This window comes from Miniopterus natalensis, chromosome 13 (genome assembly GCF_054644295.1).
Source record: "Miniopterus natalensis isolate mMinNat1 chromosome 13, mMinNat1.hap1, whole genome shotgun sequence".
Lineage (NCBI taxonomy): Eukaryota > Metazoa > Chordata > Mammalia > Chiroptera > Miniopteridae > Miniopterus > Miniopterus natalensis.
In genome coordinates, this window is record NC_142093.1 from 55,599,019 (window position 1) to 55,623,852 (window position 24,834).

Consider the following 24,834-nt stretch of genomic DNA (forward strand, 5'->3'; position numbering starts at 1 on the left):
ACCAGAAATGTACCATATGTGCTGAAGGTCCACACCTCTGTCCACCATGTGGGAAACCTTTGGGGAAAATTTTTTTTCCAAATGCCATCAGCCTGGCGGTCAGGGCCTTCACAGTGTGACACCCCCAATCACTCTCCCTCACACCGGTCAGCTGGCTCCATGTCCTTCAATGTCTTCACTGTGTTCTCCCTCTCGCAGCTGAAGCTCCACCGCCAGGCTCATGTCTCCACTCAGCACAAGCACTCTTTACATGAATGAATACATTCAATTCTCAACACGTACTCACTTATCCCATTTTACAGGTGATGCAGTTGAGGCTTAGCTTCAACAGCTCGCCCACAACCACTCATCTAGTAAGTGGCAAGGCCTGAACAAGGTTCCTGCCAACAGCCACTCTGCTTCCTGAAGGACAGGAGAGGCCTGAACTGCATAATCCAGCCCCAGTTCCTGTGGAAGAGCAGGGACAGTGTCACTGTTCCACTAGGAATGCTCATGCTGCCTGTGTCACTTTCCCAGACAAGGCTTGGAAAGGCAGGGACTGGACCTCACACTGTCTTAACATCCTACCAGATGAAGCAGCGCTGGCCAGGCTCCCACTTCTGATCCGAGCATGCCCTGCAAACTCCATCCCCACGTGATGTTTGCATGCCTATTTCAAAGCCTCTGATTATTGCTTTCAAAGGCTGCTCAGCAGGGATTTCGAAGGGACAGAGGGAGGAAGGGACAACTGAAATCCAGACCCGGCAACCACAGTCACAGTCATTCATTACCCACGTTGCACTTACAACGAGTCCACCTGCCCAGGTTCAGACCCGCTGAGGACATTCACCATCTCAGCAAAGACCCACAATCCTGCCGTGTCGAAATGAAACTTCCCAGGGGCTGGAGCCCAGGACAGGGTTCTGGTCACCACTCCCCCTATCTCTGTGATGAGAAGCCTGCACTAGCTCCAAACTGCCCAGCAGGCCCGACGAGCAGGATTTCCTCGGGTGGGAGCAGGTTGTGTGGAGAGAACCTGCGGATGATGATAGAAAGTTCCAGGTCAATTGCTGGGTCCACCATTCTGACGGAGGATCAGCTGGACATGTTCAGAGCCGCTGTTACTCTCACGTTTTACATCTGAGCTCAGCAGGCACGCGGGGGTCCCCTCTGATTTCTGCAAGGCTTTTGCCAAGTTTAAGCAACTGTAACACTAAACACACACACAGAGCTCAGAAGCCCAAGTTTGTGTCCTCCACAAGCCAACCACTTATCCTGGGGCGGTCTCCACACCACTCTCACGCCTGTCCGTTGGTCTTAACGGACAGAAATGTTACAAGGAAAGCACAGGAACGCAGTTTCCTTGAGCCGTTTGCCAGGCAGCAGCCAACACCATGCTCCATGGCTTCGATACTTTATTCTATTTCCACAGCAAGGACATGGGCCTCTAGAACCACAACCCAACCACCAAAATCCGGAAAGTAACACAGGTACCTCATTACCGCGTGACTCTGGGACCCCACTCAAGTTTTACTAGTAAGTTTTCAGCTCTAAAATAAAGAACTTGCTATCACTAAAAGTTCCTCTAACATTCTAAGTGCCTGCCCCTGCCAGAGTCCTACCAAATGCCCACCCACTAACTCCTGACAGTCAGCTCAGTATATGTAGTAAAAACCATTGAGTCTGAGCTAAAGTCCCACCTCTGCCTCATACCTATGACTAGCAGTGTGTTTTGGGGAAGTCACTTAGCCACTCAAAAGTCAGTCCTTGCATGGATACGCCTCTAAGAATCCTGCGAATCCCACCCATAGGAACCACCCCCACCTCATCCAAAAGCATCAGCTCAAACCAGTGCAGTGCAAGTCAGCGGAGAGGTAGGGTCCTGGTCACTGTTGGGTTTCTCCCTGGCCTTAGGTATGGTCACACTGGGACAAGTGTTCAAGGAGCAAGCGGGGGCAGGTCACTTTCGGCTCCAGGTGCCTGAGGAAGTGGTTAGCAATGGGCACATGTGCCTTGGAACAGAGGTGGTAGATGGAACTGTATCGTTTTGTAGAACCCAAGTCAGCACCGGGACTTAGCCACTGAGAAGAATTATTAATCTTTGGGGTTTGGATGGGTTCCCACTGTTATCATGAAGTGGTCACGACAACTGTTCTTCAGTAGCCTGAAGGAAGAGCTTTGAAAAAGACCTCCCTGGGAGCAGCTTGCTCACGTCTAAAGATGAGGCGCAGTGCTCTGAGCATCTGGCCGCAGGGCCGTGTAAGTCAGCTCCTCCCGCTGAGCTGGAGGTGTGCGGTCAGAGCCCTGTGTCCGCCGGGCGCTGCCAGCAGGAACGGTAACCTACTGTCCTGGTCACCTACGGGAAAGTCCTCTCTCACTATCCACCGCCCTAAGTTGAATGCGAGAGGAGATCCAGTATATAAAAATGTTTTGCTCATGTGCAAATAAGAGCTCATATCATTTTATTCAATCCAAAGTTATTACAGGAAAAGAAAGAACGGCATCCTTTCCTAACAGAGGGGTCTTATCGCCAAAGGTACTGCTTGCTCAGTCACTCTAACTCAGTATGACATGCAATTAAATTAAGTCACTGCCAGCTTCAACATGCCAAATGAGTGCAAGAAAGGAGGAGAGGGCTTGACAGAGCTACGGTTATCTGCAACTACAGATATAAACACACGTTTATAACACGGTGACTTTGCAGGGGAGTCCGGCACTATTTTTCCAAGCCAGGCACCTGCCAGGGAAATCTTACCTTGGATTTAGGAATGAGGTAGATTTCCATAGCAATGCGAATTAAAATGCGATGCTACCATGAGGAGCTACCAGAAGCTCAGCATACGCAGTGTCGTTTCGGATGCTGTTTTCACCCCTTCTAATATGCGGCAGGGAGAAATTCTGCGGATGGCATAATCGATCTAAAACATACTGTAATTCTGCCCTGCCAGTGTGACTCAGTGGTTGAGTGTCCACCGAGGAACCAAGAGGTCACCGGTTTGATTCTCAGTGAGGGCACACGCCTGGGTTGTGGGCTTGATCCCCAGTAGGGGGCGTGCAGGAGGCAGCCGATCCATGACGTTTCTCTCATCAGTGTTTCTGTCTCTCTATCCCTCTCCCTTCCTCTCTCTCTAAAAACCAATAAAAATACATTACAAAAATAAAATAAAGCATACTGTAATTCTGACAGCACTCGGTGACAGCATGTAAACAGAAGTCATGAGCACTTCAGCGCTTTTCCAGCAACAGAGCCCCGGGAGGCTGGAGGGGCTGCGGAAAGTCTCCCCTTCCTCCCCCACAGCGATGCCACGTCCCGTCTGGCCGTGGAGAGAAAAGAAGTCTCTCCACCGTGGTGGTTCTTGCCAGGGTGCCTCCCTCCTGCTGGATACTATACTGCTCAGCAGGGCAGTGAGAAGCTCATGCTGAGGCAACAAGGCCTTTGTCCAACCAAAGCAGGGCTTTGGGGGAGCATGAAAGATACATCAGAACAAAAAGACACAAAACAAAGGGGCCACTGCTCTGCGGTGATGGGAACGCCGCCTTCAGACTGAGGATCAGTGACTGCTAACAGCATTTTATTTCTATGTTTACAATATATAACGCTCAACACAAATGTTCCCAGGGCCACGTGTGCCTGGTGGAGACTGAGCCTGGCCAAGAGCTGTCCCTCTACCCGAGAGCACCCTTCCCTCGGCGCGGCTCCCGGGGGCCGACGACAGCCGCGGGAGAGAGCAGAGCAAAGCAAACTCGGCATCTATTTAAGGAAGAGCTTTCTAACAATCTGTTCTCCAAAAATGGAACTGGCTGACTTAGGAGGAGAAGTGTTGCAGCAGAGCTGGGTGGCCATCTGTCAGGGGCAGGCAGTGGGCCCAGCGCCCCGCACCCAGCACCCAGCACCCAGCACCCAGCACAGGGAGGGGCTGGGGGAGCCAGTCTCCTCTGCTCTGAGAGCTAGCAGTACAGGAGCTCACCGAACTGGTCACAGCTCATGAAAAAACGAAACACTGGGAAAAAGACGTGGTTAACAGTCTCCATCTGAGGCTTGTCGTCTCTTCTCCTAAGAATCAAAGGGGAACATGAGAAGGTGTTCAAGGGAGTTTCTAGGTAACTCAGAGGGCCGGCTTTGCCTTATTTTACTTCCCAGTGCTTCAGTCCATTCTGGGCATTTCATTCTGCACTAAAATCTTGAGAGTATATTTTTAACAAGTGGATACGAAAGAAGACAAAACAAGTGAACAGTGTTTAGTACTCCAAAAAACTTAAAAAAGGCATTTTGGTGGGTGAAAAGCTGAAACTGGAAAACATAAATAAAATTAAGTTCAGGCACTCTTAGAGTATTATCTAGTCATGCTACCTACATTTTTTTACCACAGTTAATTAAGAGTTATAAGCATAGGACAACAATGTTTCTTTCCAATGCCTTGCTTGGAAAATGAAGATAAAGGGATGTCAGTTTAGTGGAAAAAGAATCAGACTGTTCATGAGAAATGGAATTTCTACATCAGGCTCAGAATCTCTGACAGCTGGCGAGCTGGCGAGATGCATGCACAGGCCGGTGTGACTTCACTGCTCTCTCCAGGTCATGGGCATAACCTAATCCATCACACAAAAGCACTGCCCAATAACGAAGGCTTTACATGGTTTTGAAGAGTTAGACTCTTCAAGATTGCATAAAATAAAGACAAACATTTTGCAACACCCACTATATTCAGTGCATAATGTTCAGTTTTCCCACCTGTCACCCTCTCCCCTAAATTAAAAAAAAAAAAAAATCCCCTTGTTGGAACTAAAAAGGAAAAACGGAAGTAAACAACATGGGTTGTAATAGTGACTTATTTCAAAGCAAACTCTGAAGTGATGACCAGTAGCCTCAAATACAACCACACGATGTTCACACAAGGAGGCAACAGTAACGTCTTTAAATGGCAGGTCAGCTGAGTTATTCTTCAGAAAGGCCCTCAAAGTTATTTTCTCACAAAATCTGAAGCAGTAACTACTGCAAGCAAGTCTGATATGCACACGAAACACCAAGGCAAGGTTGGCCACCATAAACTTCAGGTGACTCAAGGTGGTCTCCCCCATCTCCCTGAACTGGAGAAGAGAAAGGGTGTGGGAAGAGAGCTGGCCAACGCCACCAGAGCTGAGCTCCAAGCCATCCCCACCTGGCGACCCCCAGATGGCCTCGGACATCACACCGGGGCTCGCCCAGCTGCCCACGTAGCTACCACTGTCGGGACTGGCGTGACATCCACCCGTGCCAAGGTGCTCCTCACTACCTCCTCTGTGCAGGGGCCGAGGGGACAGGGTTTGGTAAAAGGTCGGAGGGAACCACTCAGGCAGGGCTGGTGATGTCTCTGGAGCTGGAGGCGGCACCCCAGTTCCCCTCGCAGGCTGAGCCAGGACAGAGCGGAAGGGGCAGGGGCCACGTCAGCTCACATCAGGCTCCACGCTCTAACCTCCAGGAAACAACAAACATCCTACCTCTCCATCGTGGGCTCTTTAATTTTCAGAGATTGAAAAAAAAAAAAAAAAGGCAACTAGAATGATGTCAATATTTAAAACAGACTCTTATTTTTTTAAAACAAACTGAAAACGTGAACGCTCCCCACGAGCACCCGGGGCCGCCTCGCTCTCCACGCGGGGAGCGGCCCGCGTGTGGCCCGGGGCCTGTGCGGCGAACACTCACCCAGCGTGTCCTTCAGGTTCCGGACCAGGGAGCCCTTCTTCAGGCTGTTCTTCCTCTCCACGTAGTTGGACGGCACGTAGCCCGTCCTGTTGGCGGCGTTGCGCACCCGCCACCACGTCTTGGAGTCGTCCAGCAGCCACAGACGCTCGTTTTTCTTGATGTCCAGCTCCTGGTCCTGCTGGGCCGTGTAGTCCCACTTGGCTATCACGATGACTTCCTCTGTCATCTTTCATGGAGTCCTCCTGCCGGCAAAACACCCGGAGACGAGACGCTTTAGAGAACCAACCGGACGCTTCGCCCTCTGCATCAACTTGAGCCGCTACACAACTGACAGCTTTTGCTACCACTTGGCAACCGGAGCCCTCCTGGGTCTTGAAACACTCAACCCTAAGGTGACCTTCCGTCCGTAAGCACCAGTGTTCTGTTTAGAACCGGCGCCCTTATAAGACAGATCTTCACTTTGTACACTGGGCCTTCTACACGCTCTGCCAAAGCCAAAAGCAAGCTCCCCCAAATTCCAAGCAACGGGACCGTAATGAAACGCGGTCACCCGATGAAGCAGCACCGGCTCCTTACAGCTCATGTTTACATCCACTTTCTCAGCATATGCTAAATTTTATGAACAGAATAAAAAACACACATCCGAACTCTTCCTATAAATGAAAATGAAAGGTAGTACTAATGCAACGTGGTGCCTGCACTGGATCCTGAAACAGAAAATGAGGGAAACGCTGGTGAAACCCAAATCAAGCCTAGTGCGCGGCGATATGCCATGTCAATCTCTTCGTTTTGACAAGTGTGCCTGGTTACAGAAGATGTCAGTACTGGGGGAAACTGGGGGAAGGGCACAGGCATACAGAAATGCCTCCTGCTATCTTTGCATAAAACATAAAATTATTCCTGAAGCCTGCACTGGGTGTTTGTAGCAGCACTGTTCATAATTGCCAAAATTTGGAAGCAACCAAGGTGCCCTTCAGTAGGTGAATGGATAAACAAACTGTGGTCCATCCAGGTAATGGAATATTACTCAGTGATAAAAAGAAATGAGCGATCAAGCCATGGAAACACATGGAGAGAGCTTCATTGCGTAAAACTAGGCGAAAGAACCAATCTGAAAAAACCAATCTGATTCTCGCAGGCTCTCTTTTACCGAACTTCAGTCAGGCTCCTCTGAAGCCTTTCTAAACCAGCCTCAACTTCTGTACTTCCATATCCGTCCTGCGTTGCTCAATTTTAACAAGAATCACGCTACGCAGCTTCAGCCGGAAGCCTCCCCTCTCACCCGGTGCAGCCTGACCGCCTGGCCGGCCTTCGGGAAGGGCCCTGGCAGGTCAGTTTAGACAGAACGCCCCCTTTAATGTCTCCTCCTGGGAGCCGTCTGTTTCCCTCCCCCCGACGGGCTCCTGGGCTGCAGACTCCCCACTTCTCCTTCCTGCGTTTGGAGTTGAACCCAGTCTCTCTCCCCTACTGCCAAAGTCCCATGTAGCAGCCCATGAATAGCCTGCCCTACGGTGCTTCATAAGTGCCAAGACTAACTTTTTCTTTAACTATTCCAACTATAGGCATTCTGTGGTTTCCAGGGGCATGGGGGGGGGGGGGGTTAACTGGCAGAGCCCAGAGACCTTAGGTGAGTGAGTGACTCTGCGTGGTACTTTATAGTGGGCACAGGTCATCATACATTCGTCAAGACCCATAAAGGACACAATACCAAGAGTGAGCTGTAATATACACTTATTCCAAAATAAAAAGTATATTAACATCAACAAATAAATACAGCATACCCTATCCAGTGCAGGCAATTCTGGAAGCAGTGGGTAGCAAAGTGTACCTGAATGACCCAGGTCAGTGTAACGGCCAACTGTGGCAGTGGCTCCACACTTCTCAGGTAGAATATGGGCCAGTATTTTTCAGCAAGAAAATTCAATATTCAGTCCTTCAACTAACTGACTAGACGTTTCCTCAAAACTAGGAAGAAAGAAACAGTGGAAAGACCACTAACTAAAACCTCCTTCCTCTCTGACACAAAGGAGTTCCCATTATTTTATAGGGAGGCAACCTCTGCACTTGGATGCCATGGAGGCGTGAATACCATATGTTTAAAAAACATGACACTTTCTACTAGATGCTGAAGAAGTTTATAAGTAATGCGTGTTCTCTTTCATAAGTTAAATTCAAGATTTAGAGATAATAAACCTTTTGGGAAGGAGGCAATGTTTAATAAAGCTTGTGTATAATGTATACAACCAACAGGAGAGTTTACACACAGCTCATCAAATCCATACCGCAGGTCTCTCTACCCTGACTGGGCTTCCTGTCAGGTTAGATTCTGAAAGTCATAAAGGCAGGTTTTCTTTTTGTTGTTGTTGTTTTTAAATAATAATGAGAGCAGTAATAGGAATGAGACTCAAGAGAACATCCCATTTGAATCCTGGGTTTCTTTTTTAAAAAAAAATATTTTTTTATTGATTCCAGAAAGAGAGGAAGGGAGAGGGAGAGAGAGAGAAACATCAATGATGAGAGAGTCATTGATCGGCTGCCTCCCGCACGTCCCCTGCTGGGGATCGAGCCCACAACCCCGGCATGTGCCCTGACCGGGAATCAAACCATGATCTCCTGGATCATAGGTCAATACTCAACTGCTCAGCCACGCCAGCCAGGCTTGGGTTTGTTTCTTAATTCTACAATTTTCAGGAGAGTTTTTTATAAGAACAGCACATCACTTAAGACCAATCAAAGCAATATATTGATTTTCTGCATGGCTGCGGGTAAGGAGCTGGCCGGCGTGGCCTATCTCAATGCACACGAACACCACACGGGAGCTGAAGAACACCCGTGCCTGGGCTCCCCCAGATCAGCTAGCAGCATCTCCAGGAGTGAGGCCTGCACATCAGACTTTACAGCTGGTGATCCTGATGGCCCAAGAAGGGAAAAACCGAGTCAGACGGCTCTGAGACCTGTGGACAGGAATGAACACTCCAGCGTTCAGCTCAGGAAAGTAAATGCTGAGTGTATGCCAGGTGCCTGACACACATGAGCTCATTTAATCAACACAACTCCCTGTTTCAGGGAGGGGTGTTACCTTTAGGAGGCTGAGGGTCACAGAGAGTTAAGTGACTTGAGCCCAGGTCTGTGACTCCCATCTGTGCTCATGTGCTTACTACGGGGGTGGGGATGGGGGTTAGCGGGTTGGTGGGGTCTGATGCATGGCCTATGATTTGATAGACTTATTCCAACCCAGGAAATCAACGATTCTAGATCAGGTGAAAATAAAACGTTCCTAGAAAAGGCTGGCTGCTCCTTAGCCACAGCAATGGGTTTAAACTTAAATTGATGTATGACAGCTTCCCATCAAAATAAACGCTGCCGGGGCCAGCCAATCAACAACCACTTCACTCCAGTGAAGCTAGCCAATCAATAAGTGCTTCACCCCAGTACTACAGAAGGCTACCAATCAACAGCTATCGCACCCCATAAAGTCCACGAGCAACAACCGTCTCACGCCAGCATTTCAGACGGTCAGCCAGTCACAGCAACTCCACTGGAGTAAGCACCGTACATGCGGAAGGTCAACCAATCTATGAACACTCCGCTTCCGAAACTCAACTAACACCTGATCCTGTATTTCCCCAAAACGGTCATCGAAGGAGCTCTCTGCACAGGAGACTGACCGGAAGCGCACACCCCTGAGCCGACCAGCAGCACGGCCAGCGTCTGCGGGAACAGAGCTGTGGCCAAGGACAGCTGCCCCCAGGCTCCTGCTGCAGAGCCCAGGCCACTGCCCTCAGGGACCCTGGAAATGTGGGGAAGAAGAGCACCCACGTGGGAAGGGAGCAAATGCAGGGCGATGGACAGAGGGGATGCTGAGAGCTGCTGGTAAATGGCAGGGAGCTGGGACAAAGGATGGTTTTTGGGGAAGGGCGCAAGGAAAAGGAAACCAATTTCAGTCTTAATGAAGGAACAGTCACGGAGGGGACTCCAGGCCAAAGAGGTATAAGCGAGAAACAGGGGTGGGAAGAAGTCACTCACTAAGCAGAAGAATTAAGAATGCAAGACTCCAGGGAGTCACTTAAAGTAAATCGTAAACGGTGTATTTCTGGATGTTTTCCTCTTTAGTCATTTCAATGTGAAGCAAAGCACCCTCCCTTCGCCCACTCCAGCCCCGTGTTCCTGCCCACAGGGCTGGAAAGGCAGCTGGAGGCCACTCTGGAGGGAGCCGTGTGTCGCAAGAGTGCAGATTCCACCCGAGACCCTGGGAACTTCTTTCTAGGACCCCACTTCCTTTCTACAAACGATCCTGTTAACTGCATCTTGCTGGGTTATGGCTGGGTTACATACTCCTCATAATATCCTGTGTTCCTACCACATCCAAAATTGGTCACAGATGTGTCCACAGCGGTCTCGGTCTTGGTCTCCAGGATCACGCTGAAACCACTTGGTCATTGTGGCAAATAGAGGACATGAGTCAAGAACCTGGGATTCTAAGGTCCACTGGACCACCCGTGTGTTCACCCCGGCCTCCAGCCTGCCCTGTGAGACGTGACTAACCACTGCCTCGCCTCCCAGGTGCTCAGGAGACGTGTGTGATGTAATGTTTAAGAGAGCGGGGATCAGTGTCACCCAGACACGCCGGAGTCCTACTACGTGGCCTCGGCCCAGCTGCCTCCTCCACAACAGGGGTGACAGCACCTCACTAGGAGCTGTGAAGAGGCCCTGCACGCGCGGCCCAGCACAGACGGACACAGGGCGGGAACCGGGCACTCCCGAAGCCCTCGCACACTGCAGCACAGGTTATAATGTAAGCGGGCTGTATTCCTGCGACTCCTTCCTCCCCCGGTCAGGACTCACTAAGCACCTACTGCGCAGCAGGCAGGCGGTCCTCCAAGGCAACAGGGCCCCTGGTGCGCAGGATGGACCAGGTGTGCGCTCCCCCGTGACTCAAGCCCTGGGCGAAGGAGCAGCTCCTCGGAGACACTGGGTCTGTGGCAAGTCGCTACAGCAGCCACAGGAAACCAAGGAGTGAGGAATTATGCCAAGGCCAGTCCAGAAAGGGACTATGTCCTATGCTTCCCCCATTTATTACAAGGGTTTCCCCTTTTGCTGTTTATCTGCAAATATTTAAAAACAGTGCATTTGCATGAGGAGACCTCACAGAAGCAGTCTCAGAAGCAACTAAACTACCTTATAAATTCTTTATCAGAGACTTGCCAGGTGCCAGTGTGACAGGAGCTGGCAGGACTCTGTGGTGTCCTGTGGGGGAACAGAAAGGCCAGGTGGTGGCTTGTCACAAGCAGTGTCTCTCATCACAGCGGACACTTCAACCGCAAGTGGGACACAATACGGAATCCAGTGGCTGTTCCAACGCCGAGGAAGTTCATTATGTTGTGACAGGAGTCAAGGTCCCACGGCCTCCCGAGGCCCACAGGCACATCGCAACGTAAGAGAAAATGACTTAGCACTGGCTCAACACATGTCTTCTCCACAGGGAGGGTGAGGTGCCAGCAACAGTGGTCAGGCAAGTGCCCAAGGGGCACATGGCTAGGATGGGAGACCAATATTCACCCGGCACCCATGTGACAACTGTCTCACATGTGTCAGTCCATCACCTGTTTACAGCAAACCTCTGAAACAGAACTTACCCACAGGTACACTTAGCAAATGAGGAAACTGGGGCGGAGAGATTAAATAACTCGTCCACACACACCGCTAGAAAGGGCCTGAGCTGGGATCCAAACTCCAGAACTGTCATCACAAAGCCCGGCCTCACCTGTCACCCTCCACTACCTGGTAGCGTTCCGTGGGAGCAGAATTTCATAGCATAGCTAAAAAAGGAATCCCAGGGGTGAGGCAGAGGCTGAGAAGAACTGAGCTTCAATTTCATCTCGACAGGCTGGTAAGTGAAAATACTAGGGAGAAACAGCAGCAGCAGCTCCCAATTTTCCAGGTGGGATCTGGGACGGGGTTTGTTTTAAATATTTCCTTTGGGGGGGGGGTAAGGGAAGGACAGACTGATTCCAAAACACAGGCAGTGTGGGAGCGGGCCTGTCCGTGCTCCTGCTATCCTTGCAGGCTGCCACCTCGCCTCCCTGCAGCCTCGCCTGCTAAGGTGGCTGAATGGGACAGGGTTGAACGGCTAAGACCCCTCGGTCTTTGCTCTGTATGTTATTCTGCAGAGTCTTTTTATGATTTGTTCTCTAATTTTACTGGATAGCAGTCAAAGCCCGTGGCCTGTGAAGCCTCTAGGTCTCTGAGTTTGTGGAGGTTCCCTTTGCGGCCACCGACGTGACACATTTCTATAAACGCTCCTCTCCAGTTGCAGGCCAAGGTCTGAGACCAGGGTTTGAGACCCGTGTCAGCACCTAGGTGGTGACCACCGGGGAAGCTGTCTGACTTCTCTGACCACCACGTCTGTGTTTGTAAATGGGGTCAGGGCTTCTGTGAGGATGAAATGCGACAACGGACAGATCGAGGAGCCAATACCTGGCCCATGCGGGATAAACGCAGAGCATTCCTGCTCTTCTGCCTCATGTAAGACGCACTGGACTGGGATGAAGCTTTCACAGGGATTCAGGAGCTCTGCATTAGCGTATGTAGTGCCAGTTAAACGGAGAGAAAAATGTAAAATCACAGGGAGCCAGTGCTCTAAGGCAGGGACACAGAACTGGGGTGCCATGAGCTGGGAATCCTACGTAAGGAAGGTTTGCAAAGAGACGCCAGTGGTTCTTGGGTACCTCCCAGCTCCCGCGGCAGTGAATGTTAATGACACCAGCTTTTCATGTGTCCACAGTACTTACTGGAATACTTTTTAAAGACAAGGAGGTGTAGGCAAGTTATTTTCAAAACAGAAATTTAAAGTATCCCCTCCCCCAGCCCTGGAGCTCTGGAGCCCGAGCTCCCCACTGTTGGCTGCTCCCCACTGCTGGCTGCCCAGCTCCTGTGGCCAGGTCTCTGTTTCCAGGCTGCTGGATCCACTGCCCACCAGACACCCCAGTGCCTCAGAGGAGCATTTACCACTTCTTTTTTTAAATTTTCACCCAGGGACATGTTGTTATTGATTTGAGAGAGAGAGGAAGGGGGGGAGAGAGAGAGAGAGAGAGGGAGAGAGAAACATTGAGAGGAGAGAGAAACATGGATCAGTTGCCTCCCATACATGTCTCAACTGGGAATTAAACCTGCAACCTTTTTGGTGTATAGAATGACGCTCCAACCTACTGAACCACCTGGCCAGGGCTATTTACCACTTTTTAAAGAGTGATTTCAGGAAGTATTTTACACTTAAAATTGGTTAGAATGGAAAATTTTAAGTCGACATTCAGTGGCATTAAGCACATTTACACTGTGGAAACCATCACCACCATCCATTTCCAGAAAATTTCCATCTTCCAACTGGAACTCTGTACCCATTCACACTAACTCCCCATTGCCTTCCCCCTGGCAACCACCATCCCACTTTCTGTCTCTGTAAATGTGACTATTCTAGGGACCTCACATAATTGGAATCACCCAGCATTTGTCCTGCTGTGACTGGCTTACTTCGCTGAGCATAATGTTCTCAAGGTTCTCCACGCTTCCTTTTCAAAAACATCCCACTGTGTGTATGGCCCCCGTTTTGTGCATCCACTTTACCCATCCATGGACACCTGGTTGCTTCACCCTTTGGCTACTGTGAATAGTGCTGTTATGAACATGGTGTGCAAATAGCTCTTCAGGACCCTGCTTTCAGTTTTTTGGGGTATATACCCAGAAGTGGAGTTGCTGGAGCACATGACAGTTCTATTTATAATTTTTTGAGGAACTACCAAACTATTTTCCATAACAACTGCATCTTTTCCGTTCCCACAAGCAAGGCACAGGGATCCAATTTCCCCACAGCCTCACCAGTGTATTATTTTGTTGTTGTTTCTTTGACAGCAGCCACCCCACTGGGCGTGAGGTCCATATAATTTCTTAAATGAACCTTCTTTTCACTCGACCTTGAACAGGATTTGTTAGCAGGTGGCAATTCTCAAGTATAAAATTTTATACTTTATAATAAATCTAAGGTTTTCTGCTCTACCCCCTTTGCAATCCTTTAGTTTTTAAGTGGATACCTATTATTTCCTTCATCCTTACTGCCCAAATCAAGCACCCACTCCTAATTGAAACACATTAAGAAAAAGACCTTAAAATGTGAGTTTATCAACCAGTTCCCAAGAGTTAAACACCAAGCAACTCACTTTACTCAGCGGTACTAAGTCCTGGACCCAACCAGTGGTCCGAAGACTAGACTACAGGTCAATGCAACTCACTTTACTCAGCGGTACTAAGTCCCGGACCCAACCAGTGTTCTGAAGACTAGACTACAGGTCAGTGCAACTCACTTTACTCAGTGGTACTAAGTGCCTGGACACAACCAGCGTCCCTAAGACGAGACAACAGGTCAGTACAACTCATGCATGCCTAGGGCATGTTACAGAGAAATAAAGCTGGGAACTCTGTTGCTTCAGTTAAAATCTGGGAAGTGCTATTTTTTACACTTCATTTACCACGTAAGCCATGGGAGTATCCACATTGCTAACCATCCTCAGTTTCCTCACGGGCGCCTTAGACATTCATCACATTGGGAAGGAGGCTGTGGCAGGTAAGGGATGCCTGAGGGCCATCATTTTGGAGAATTACTATCAGTTCAATAAGCCAATTTTATTACATAGTATTAATGGCAAAATAAATAAAATTCAAATAACTACACTGGAGTTGGAATCGATACTGTCTTAGGCTAATCTGAAACACCACAATGATGAATTGACGAGACAAGTACCAGCAATGGAAAGACATCTCCAAAAGTCAAATTCGTAGAAACAGAGTAGAGAGTGGTCGCCAGGGGCTGTCGGGGTGGGGGAAATAGGGAGTGGCTGGTAGAGGGATCAGTTTAGCTCTAAGACCTGAGGATCCCGGGTAGAATATGGTGACTATACAGTTGATAACACCGTATTCTACAACTGAAACTGGCTAAGAGTAGACTTACATGTTCTCACCAAGAAAAGAGATAAATAAGTGAGGTGATGGTTGTGTTAGAGGGGAAATCCTTTCACAATGCACACATTTATCAATCACCACCATGTACCCTTCAAACACCTTACAATCTTAGCTATCAAGTCTACCCCCATCAAGCTGAACTTAAGAAAAAGGAAAGGAAAAATACCCATCTATGAAATGAACAGTATCTCTTTGGTGAAATGTGACCCCCCTTTAAAACGCCGGGAGAGTGAAGAATTTTCCGATAATGCATCCCTACTGCTCACAAAGCAGCCAGCCAGCCAGCGGCCACTATTTCTAACAGTTTATTAAGCATATTTGTTTCCACAACCAGAAAAGTAGTTATAACTTTTATAACTCAAACATCTATTTCATAAACATACAAAAATATAAATGCCACGAGCTTCCTCAATTCTTACTGATGAATTCAGCTACACTGATCAAACCTGACCTTTGTCCTTACCACCGATTATTCAGATTCTCTACCTAATTCTGAAACGTACAAGGTTGAAATGAGAAGCACAGTGACCAGAAAGCACATCCTGCACTGTCTGGGTCTCACAATTTTCAAATATGATTAGACTACCAAGGTCATTTTAGTTATTCAGGTCTATATGACTTATGTGCACATTCCAAGGATCTATGTTTTAGACTTTCCTAGTTAATGGAAATGGAACCTACAGAAAGCTCTCTGCACCTTGGCCTGGGGATGGGAATCCTCGCCCGTCCTGTTCAGCCAGGAGCCTGGCCCAGGGCGGGCAAGGACCGAGCACACAAGAGGGCACAGGGCTGCTCTGGGTTTAATCTCTACACAGGCACCTCTACAAAGGTTTTTGGAAAAATAAATGCTAATGTTGATTCCAAGTTAACAATTCTTTTAAGAAAACACAATGAGGAAATAAAGATTTCAAGCCCTAGCCAGTTTGGCTCAGTGGTTAGAATGTCGGCCCCCAGACTGAAGGGTCCCGGGTTCAATTCCGGCCAAGAACATGTACCTCAGTTGCAGGCCGGCCCTGGTCAGGGCATGTGCAGGAGACAACCAATCGATGCTCCCCCCCCCCCCCCTTCCCTTTCACTCTCCTGAAAAGCAATGGGAAAAATATCCTCAGGTGAGAATTAAAAAAGGATTTCTAGCATATGTACTGTTTTTAATAATAAATTTTATTTCTTAGAACTGTTTTAGTTCCCCTATTATTAACATCTTACATCATCAGTATGGTACCTGTTTCAATTAATGAGCTAGCAGTGACACATTACTAACCAGAGTCCATATTTTGCCCAGATGTCCTTAGCTTTTCACCTAATGCCCCCCAACCCAGTTTTAATCCCAGATCCCATGCAGGACACTGCAGGACATTAGTGACCTTGTCTCTATGGCTCCTCTTGGCTGTGACAGTTTCTCATATGTTCCTAGTTTCAATGACCTTTGCAGTTTCGAGGACTACTATCAGGTACTCTGTAGATGGCTCTGTAGTTGGGATCTGTCTGATGATTCCCCTTCTAAAACTGAGGTTCTGGGTTCGGGGGGAGGAGAGCATAGAGACAAAGTGCCACTGTCACCAAATCCCAGCAAGGGCACAGACGGGGAGCATGACATCACTGTGCGTCCCCCAATCACCAGGCCGAGGGGGTGTCTGCTGGGTTTCCCACCGCGAAGTCATTCTTTTTCTCTGTTCCCACAATGCTGTGTGGGGAGGGGGGTCCCCAAGCGCAGTGCGCACTTAAGGGAGGGAGTTGTGCTCCACCTCCTCGAGGGAGACCACCTGCAGAAATGTTCCAGAATTCTGCACAGATTTCTCTCTCCTCCACTTTTAAATGTATTCAATCACTTCTTTATATCAGTATGAACTTAAAGATATTCATTTTATACTTTGGGCTACAGCCCAACACTTATTTATCCTGTTGCTCAAATTGTTCTAACAATGGCTATTGAGTCCTGTGCCCCTTTGACTTACCACCATCACTGTCAGTGTGTATGAGTGTGTGTGTCTGAGTGTATGTGAGTGTGTGAGGGTGCGAGTGTGAATGTGTGTATGTGTGAGTGTATGTGTCTGAGTGTGAGTATATGTGAGTGTGAGTATGTGAGAATGTCTCTGTGTGTATGTTGGGGTGTGTCTGAGTGTGAGTATATGTGAGTGTATGTGAGAGTGTGTGTGTATGTTGGAGTGTGAGTGTGTGTGTGTGTTTCAAGCACATTCTTATCTCTGGCACCACAAGATTCTCCAGGCTCACCTTGTACCTCTTCTGCCCAGTCTCAGAATCAATATGCTGATTTCACAGTAACCGGCAGTGTCTACGCCCCACTTCAGGCACATTTTACACTTGAGGGTTCCGTCTACTCTAGTCCAGCGCCTGGGTCCCGGTGCTGTGAGAGAAAGAGGCTCTTCTGTGAGCACGGTGGTACTGGATTTCGACAGCCTTCCCTCCTGCCAAGCAGTGCCCTTAAGTAATACCCTGCACTAGTTACCTAACATACTCCCCCAGTGTCCGCCCTGCTGACATCCCATCCCCTCCACAGCCACGGCCACCTTCTCCCGCCACCCACTTCTCTCTCAGCCTATTCCTCAAGGCTCGGTCCCATCCCCACCTCCTACTAACCTGTGCCAGACCCCCTGAGCCCACCTGCAGTCTTTGCTGTATGCACTTCATGTGACTCCAAGCCTGACAATTTTTACCCTTGACTTAAGTGAGCCAAAGCTACAGGACACACGTCGAGAGCGCTTACAGAGATCTCAGTTCCACGCACCAGGAGCCTGATGCGGCCAACATTCCAAGGGGCATTTACACCTACCCGCACCTGCCCCGGGCAGCCGAATTTGCAACGAAGCCCTTGCCACCTGCTGGCCGGCCCGGCTGAGACTTCTGATCGCTGGCTCGGGCCAGCTGCTGGTGCTGCCCAGCACCCCATTCCATGCCCATCTCTCCCGCTGCGAGGGGCTACCTCAGACCCTTCTCCCCGTTTCCGCAGCCTCCGCTGGTGAAAACCACAAGCAGGCAGAAGGAAACGTCTACCCACACCTGGGAACGCTGCGCTGTCCCTCTGTTCCTGGGCAAGCCCCTGGGTGTCCCCCCAAGGCCTGTCCTCTGTGCGTGAGTGCCAACCCCCTGCCTCCTGAGGGAATCTGCTCCTAGAGTTATCACCGCTCTGCAGTGTCGTGAGTCTTTCTCTTTCCCAGACCATCTTACCTGCAGGCTGACACTGACCATCAGCCCTTCCCTAAACCCCCCCTTCCCGGCTCCGCGGTCACATGGCCCTGCTCATCCCTTCCTCCCGACTGCTCGTGTTTCTGCCCTGCAGGTGCAGGTGCAGCCGGGCGGTCTGGGCCCCACGCCATCCCTCGCTCCCGGATGGTCTCTGTCCTCCCAGCTCGGAGCACCATCTCGCTGCAGGCTGCTCCCAAAGGCAGATCTCTGCTCCTGCTCTCCCCCTGAACGCCAGCCCTCCCCTCCCAACTGCCCACTCAACACCTCCTCCTGGACGTCCAATGTGCACCTCAGGCTTAACCTGTCCACACAGGATTCTTCATTCTCTCCACGAAAAACAAAAGAAAGAAAATCAAATAAACACACCACCAAAAGCCTCCCGTCTCCCATAGTTTCCCTTGTGAGCACAGGACACAGAAGACAGCCATTCACCCAGCTGTTCACCAGGCCCAAAATCTTAGACTCTCACTCCCCATCTACCTCATCAGCAACACCCAGAGGCTCGCCTTTAAATATGCTTGGAATCTGACCAGTCCTCCCGCCTCCACCGCCCTGCTCCCAGGCGGCAGCCCCTCCTGCCTGGGCCACGCACCTCCCTCCTCCTGGTCTGTTTCCACCCCTCCACGCTGCTCCAGTCTGTTTCCCTAAGAGCAGCCCGTGACAACTGTAAACTGACAGTGATCAGTGTCCCTGCTGCTCAAACCTCACTGTAGCTTCCCATCACCCTGGAATAAAATCCAAAGCTGAAAATAACTTGGCCCTGGGCTCCTTCTCCAAACTCCACTCCCCTGCCCCCGCCCCCCCCCCCTTGCCTTGCTTTACTCAGGGCAAGCAGGGGAGCTCTGCCCTGGGCCCTGCACTCACACGAGCTGCCCGAATGCTCTCCCCAGACACCTGCAGGCTCCTTGCTCCCTTACTTTGTTCAGGCCTCTGTTCAGACGTCACCTCTCTTGCTCTTCCTTCCTCTGGAACCCGACCCCTGACTACATCCGACTCTGCCCAGCACCCCTGCCCTCCAGGTCTACCGTGGCTGCTGCCCCGCTCCACGCCACTCTGTTTTTCCCCCACGACACTGACCAGTATTTCACACTATTTTTATTGACTGCTTGTCCATTCCCCTCACTCAGTGTAATTCTTTGAGGACAAGGACTCTGTCTCCTCATGAACAGAGCACTTGGAAGGGACCAAGCCTGTGAGGTGTGCAGCAAGTAAGTGCAGGAGTGAATGGACGAGTGGCCACAGATGCTCCGCTGCAGCTGCTGAAGCCCACGGACGCTCCACCGCAGCTACCAAGGCCCACAGATGCTCCGCAGCAGCTACCAAGGCCCATGGATGCTCCACCGCAGCTACCAAGGCCCACAGATGCTCCACCGCAGCTACCAAGGCCCACGGATGCTCCACTGCAGCTACCAAGACCCATGGACGCTCCACCACAGTTACCAAGGCCCATGGACGCTCCACGGCAGCTACCAAGGCCCACGGACGCTCCACCACAGCTACCAAGGCCCACGGATGCTCCGCAGCAGCTACCAAGGCCCACGGATGCTCCACTGCAGCTACCAAGACCCATGGACGCTCCACCACAGTTACCAAGGCCCACGGATGCTCCACCGCAGCTACCAAGGCCCATGGATGCTCCACCGCACACGCATGGTGCCCGACGTCCTGCACTGAAGTCCTCATGTGCAGTTGGATTCAAATGTCAGAGGCTTGGTCTAACAACCTCGCCTGTGCTCCAGTCATTGCTACGCTACATACTAAGGCTCTTTACTCGTGATGGAAGCCATGGAGTTCCAATTAAAAATTTAAATTTTATACTGTTGAGCTACTCGGAGTAAAAGGGTGAAAGTACATGGAATATACATAAATATTCATGAAATGCAGATCGATAATGAAGAGTGAATCTTCCAGCTCCTTCTAGCAAACGCCTACTGCAGCAATAGATAATGAAAGATAAGTTTAGCAAAGCTCATTAAAGTACTGAGCAGCACAGTCTAAGACTAGACTATACACCTGGCAAAAATAACTTAAGGACTGTCAATAAAATCCCAGCATTTAAGAACTTTGTGTTTATCCCAGTCACCCCCAAATTTAAAGGAAAAGGGCTTCTGAGCACTAAACAACACAAAACGGACAGGCCCTCTCAGCAGAGCTACAGGAACACAAGGTTCCCTCAACCCTGAAAGCATTCGGGTTTACACAGTGGTACCCACTGTCCACACCATGAGGGACTGGTCTAGTTAAAAGAAAGTCTGGATTCTCAAGCAGGAGTTATTGATTTTCATAGAACAAAACATGATGAAATATACTAGCAAAGACCCCGCTGTAAGCAGCGCATGTAACGATAAACAGCTGGTATCTAGAATATGTAAAAACTCTTACAATGCAGGAAAGAGACCCACAACTCGACTGGAAACCAGGCAAAAGACAGAGTCACTGCACAGAGGGGCAGCATAAATGGTGAAGAAACAGACAGGCTCAGCCGCATTCACCGTGAGATCTCAGGGAGATGCCCTTTCATGCTGGACGGAAGGTGAAAAAAAGGGCCAGGATTTACCTGGTAAATCCCAACTGGGGACACCTGACAAGTCCCCTCCAGACCGTCAAGGTCATCAAAGACAGTGCTGAGAGAAGTGCCAGGAAGGCCGCGGAGCACAGGGATTCTGCAAGCCCTGCTGCAGAGAGGAAAATGGAAGACAGTCTGGAGCTATGCTGCGAAGGTGGCCACTGACACGCTGTGCAAGGTAGCAACTCACTCCCCCTGGTTCCTGGCAGGGGAGAGCTGGCACCCGAGTCAGGGGACCTGCCCAGTGCTCAGACAGTGCTGTTATGACAGCTATGGAAGGGAAACAAGTACCCAGTCAGCAGGAGGAGGCACGAGTGGGCCTGCAGTCACACAACCCAACACTGCACAGCACTGAAAGTGAAGACAGCCTCCCAAATGACAGATGGCTCTAGAAACCACATTGAGCAGAAAAACGGCAAAGGACTCCATCCCACATGACTCCATTTCAAAAGCCCTAACAAGCAATCAAACAATCTTGTTTAGACTCATGCATGAATGTGGTAACACTAATTTTAAAAAGGAAGGAAATTAATAATTGAGTAAATAAATGGGGAGGGGGGAGAAGAGACAGATTTCCCTGGAAGAATTTTAAATAAGTTATGCAGCTACTCCCCCTCAAGGAGGTGGAGCTTAGCTCCCCACCCAAGAGACTAGAATTCCTTCTAAAGAGGACAGTGTGGAAAGGAGAGTTAACTTCAGCGTGGAGGAACCTGGACCTCAGCCAGGTGCTCAAGGTCAACGACACAATGGTAAGTCAGATGGCCGATGCGTACCCCTGATACGATGCAATGAGAATGTCCCTTTACCTCTGTGGTCTTCCCCACAAAACACAAAACCCTAATCCAGGGATTTTCAACCGGGGTGCTGCAAGAGTTTTTAAAACATGCAGTATCTGACTACTTAGTCGGAAGCACTGACCTCTTTTCCCTCAGATTGTCAAATAAAAAATGACAACAGCCAACATAACAATAGCCACCCCGTGTGAATGGATAAAAATTATACTTTTTTCTGGTCAGATCAGCAAAAAATATAACATAGTTTTTGGTATGCTGCAGATTTTCAGTAATTAGTTTATGTGCCATGAGATGAAAAAGGCGGAAAATCGCTGCTCTAGTCTAATGAGGAGAAAGACACCAGATAAATCCCAACTGGGGACACCTGACAAGTCCCCTCTAGACTGTCAAGGTCATCAAAGACAGGAAGGCCTCAGTCACAGCCCAAGGACACAGGACGACCACACTTAACGCAGTATCTGGACGGCACCCTCTGCACCTGCTAATGTTCCCGCTCTGAACTACACTTTATCTGATATTAATACAGCCACACCCGATTCTTTTGTTATGATCAATGTTTGCATTGATGTATGTTCCCATCCTTTTATTGCCAATATACTATATATACGTGTGTGTGTGTGTGCATGTGTGCGTGTAACATGTGTCTAGAGTGTGCCAGGATATGACGGAGACACGGAGAAGCTCCTCGAGGAAAGGACACCTGCTTGGCAGGTCTGAGTGTTGGAACGGAGAAGCACTGAGGGGACAAGTCTGCAGGGGCCCATCAGGGGGCCTAGGTGATACAAAGAAGGCAGAGCCCTTCACCAGAATCCATTTGGAATCTGGCTTTAACTTGGGAATAAGAAATTTGTGCTCTATTAATTACATTTTTGTATTAAAAAACCTGAGTGATCAGGTATTCTATACAGAAGTCTTTATTCCGAAAATAGTAAGAATGACAGGCCTCCCATAAACGTCATTCACAGTGCAAGCAACACACCCAAGGGGACAGAACCAGGCCCTGTGGGGTTGGCCTCCAAGGGTCACAGAGCGCCCTAGCACCCAGCTTTGGTCCTTAAGGATGTAATGAAATCAATTCCTTAATCAGAAGGTCCGGGGGTACCTGCAGTGCCAGGGGCTCTAATCCTGACCATCGGGACCTAAGACACAAGGGACTCCACCTGAGGGTGAGAGCCTGGCTCTGAAAGGGAAACCCTCCCAAATGTCTTTGGGGAGTGACATAATTGACAGAGCAGGATTGACTTCATGTGTGTGGCTTTTTGCAAAATTACAACTATTTCACAGTCCTTTTCTGCTTTGCAGGAGACCCAGATATTGGCTCCACTGGACAAAAGCAATGGTTCTGTAAAAAATCCCTACAGGGAGGGAAATTATTTCCCCTTCACACAAAATAACATAGACTCCGCTACATGATTTCTCTGCTGACTCTGAGCCACGTTTTCTAGGAACCCGCCATCCCGGAGCTGCTCTCCAGAGCAGAGAAGGGGAGGCCGGCAGAGAAAGCACCAGTGCTCTCGTTTCTGTTTCCTCCCGATACTTCGCTGCATTTCCGTGCCTAGGATCAGTTTCCCTTGAGGGCCAACTCACCTTAAAGAAAAAAAAATCAGAACTGCCAATAAACACTACAAAAGTCTCAAGAATTCTCTAAAGTGTGAACGTATGAAAATTCTCACATGGAGAATGGCGGATGGATGAAGCACACGGACGTCCAGGCCCCTCAGCCCACTCCAAGTGGGTCAGGAGTGGGGCCTGAGCTCCCAGTGATTCCTCAAGAAAAACGTCCATTCATGTCAAAGTGGCCCTGCGCGGAGGGGCAAATGTGGCACAGCTGGGAGAGGCACAGCTGGGAGATAGGCACACTGCATGACAGTCACCTTCCCCTCCCTTCTTACCTCACTGATGCTCTCATCCCAGACTAGCCCCTCTCTCCCCAGCTTGGAGGGGACATCATCTCCAGGCTCCACGTTACCAGTTTCCAAACTGGCTGATCAGAGGACTGGAGAAGCTTTCAAAATAAGCATGGCCTGGCCGGTGTGGCTCAGTGGTTGAGCATCAACCTAGGATCCAGATCTCGGTTCGATTCCTGGTCAGGGCACACGCCCAGGTGGCGGGCTCAATCCTCAGTGGGGGGCATGGAGGAGGCAGCCGATCAATGACTCTCTCATCATTGATGTTTCTCTCTCTCCCCCCCTCTCCTTTCCTCTCTCTGAAATCAATAAAGGCATATTAAAAAACAACAACAAAAAAAAAACAAGCACAGGTGCCCTGGCCTCCCCAAACCTAATCGCTGGGGCTGGGGGCTGGGACCTGGGCCTGTGGTCCCTGCACAGTTACGAGGAGGAACCAGATTTGGGACCAGTGTTGATGGAGACACTTACACCCATGGTTCTCACCTGCGTCAGCCCATCTGTGCCTCCAGGGAGCTTTCGGCACTGGCTGTCAGGCCCACCCGCCCAGCCCAGGTTGGTAGCTCCTGTATGCAGCCGGCGGGCACCGACTTGCAGAGCTCCCTGAGGCCTGCGTGCTTGCCTCTGGGAAATGAGAAGTGAGGCGGGGGCCCTGGTGTGTCCTCCCCATTCCATCCCCAAGGCATAATCACGTTTCCAGCCCTTTCTATGCCTGGCCCCATTCAGCCGACAAAATGTAGAAGCATCGGCAGCTTGTTGCTCTGGGAAATCCCTGGTCCCCTTTCCTGGAGTTGAGACTAAGGGGGTAGATGAGTCTGGTGGTTACTGCAATTGGGGGAGAAGGAGGTTCCCACAGAATTCTGGGGGTGTAGCTGCAGGGTTGAGGCACCAAGCTACTCAAGCAGTCATGTTCCTAGAATCCCAAGATCACAGACCCAGCCCTCACTGGTCCCTCCCACCACTGTCACAGAAACCAGGGCAAAGAGGTTAACACACAGCCATGGAAAGCACAACTGAACAGTCGTCAGTGCCTCCACTGTGCATACGTGTGCACATACACACTCATGCACACACACACATGCACACACGACACTTTCTCCAGAGACCTCTGGTCCAGGCACATGCTGAAGAGGCTTGGGATCTAACCACCAGGAAAATATGACCAATGTTTTACAAAACAGTCCTGAACATGATCTTCCGGGCGGTCAGACGTGGTCACTTAGCTTCTCCCACAAAAGAGGCCTCCACCAGACCCGGGGAAGGCGATCCTGTCTCAGGCTCGGGGATCAACAGCTTTCCCTGGTGCTTCTGAGCTTAGCATGGAATGTCCCTCTTAATTTTTCGGGGGTGGGGGGGTCTTCAGGTCTGATGCATTTCCCACTCATTCCCCATGAGGGCTGGGGGTGGAGGGAGAGCAGAAAGCAGCATCCTTGATTGAGAACAGGCAAAGCATCTGCTTCCCGCAGTGGGCGGGCTGGCCTGGCGTCAGCTCTGCCCTGCTGCTGACCGCAGCAGGCCCACAGTGGCCTGAGGAGGCCTCCACACCGGAGGCTGGAGAGTTGAGGCGGTCAGGGAACCACCACACTGGATTAAACAATTAGGGTCCCCCTTACTTCTTCCAGAGTGGTCACGCTGAAATCCAACCAGTTCACTTGCCAAGTTTGACTCTGAGAGGCCGAGGAGGCCAAT

At 50.1% G+C, this 24,834-nt stretch overlaps 1 protein-coding gene across 2 annotated transcripts in view; it reads right to left on the reverse strand.

Moving 5' to 3' along the window:
* Nucleotides 1-24,834, reverse strand: part of NCK2 (NCK adaptor protein 2) — a 155,074-nt gene that overhangs the window by 59,679 nt on the left and 70,561 nt on the right. For both annotated transcript variants that reach the window (XM_087823727.1, XM_087823726.1), the window contains exon 3: nucleotides 5,663-5,904. In XM_087823727.1, the coding sequence (XP_087679853.1) occupies nucleotides 5,663-5,888 (226 nt within the window). In that variant the 5' untranslated portion in view covers nucleotides 5,889-5,904. The remainder of the gene's footprint in view (nucleotides 1-5,662; nucleotides 5,905-24,834) is intronic.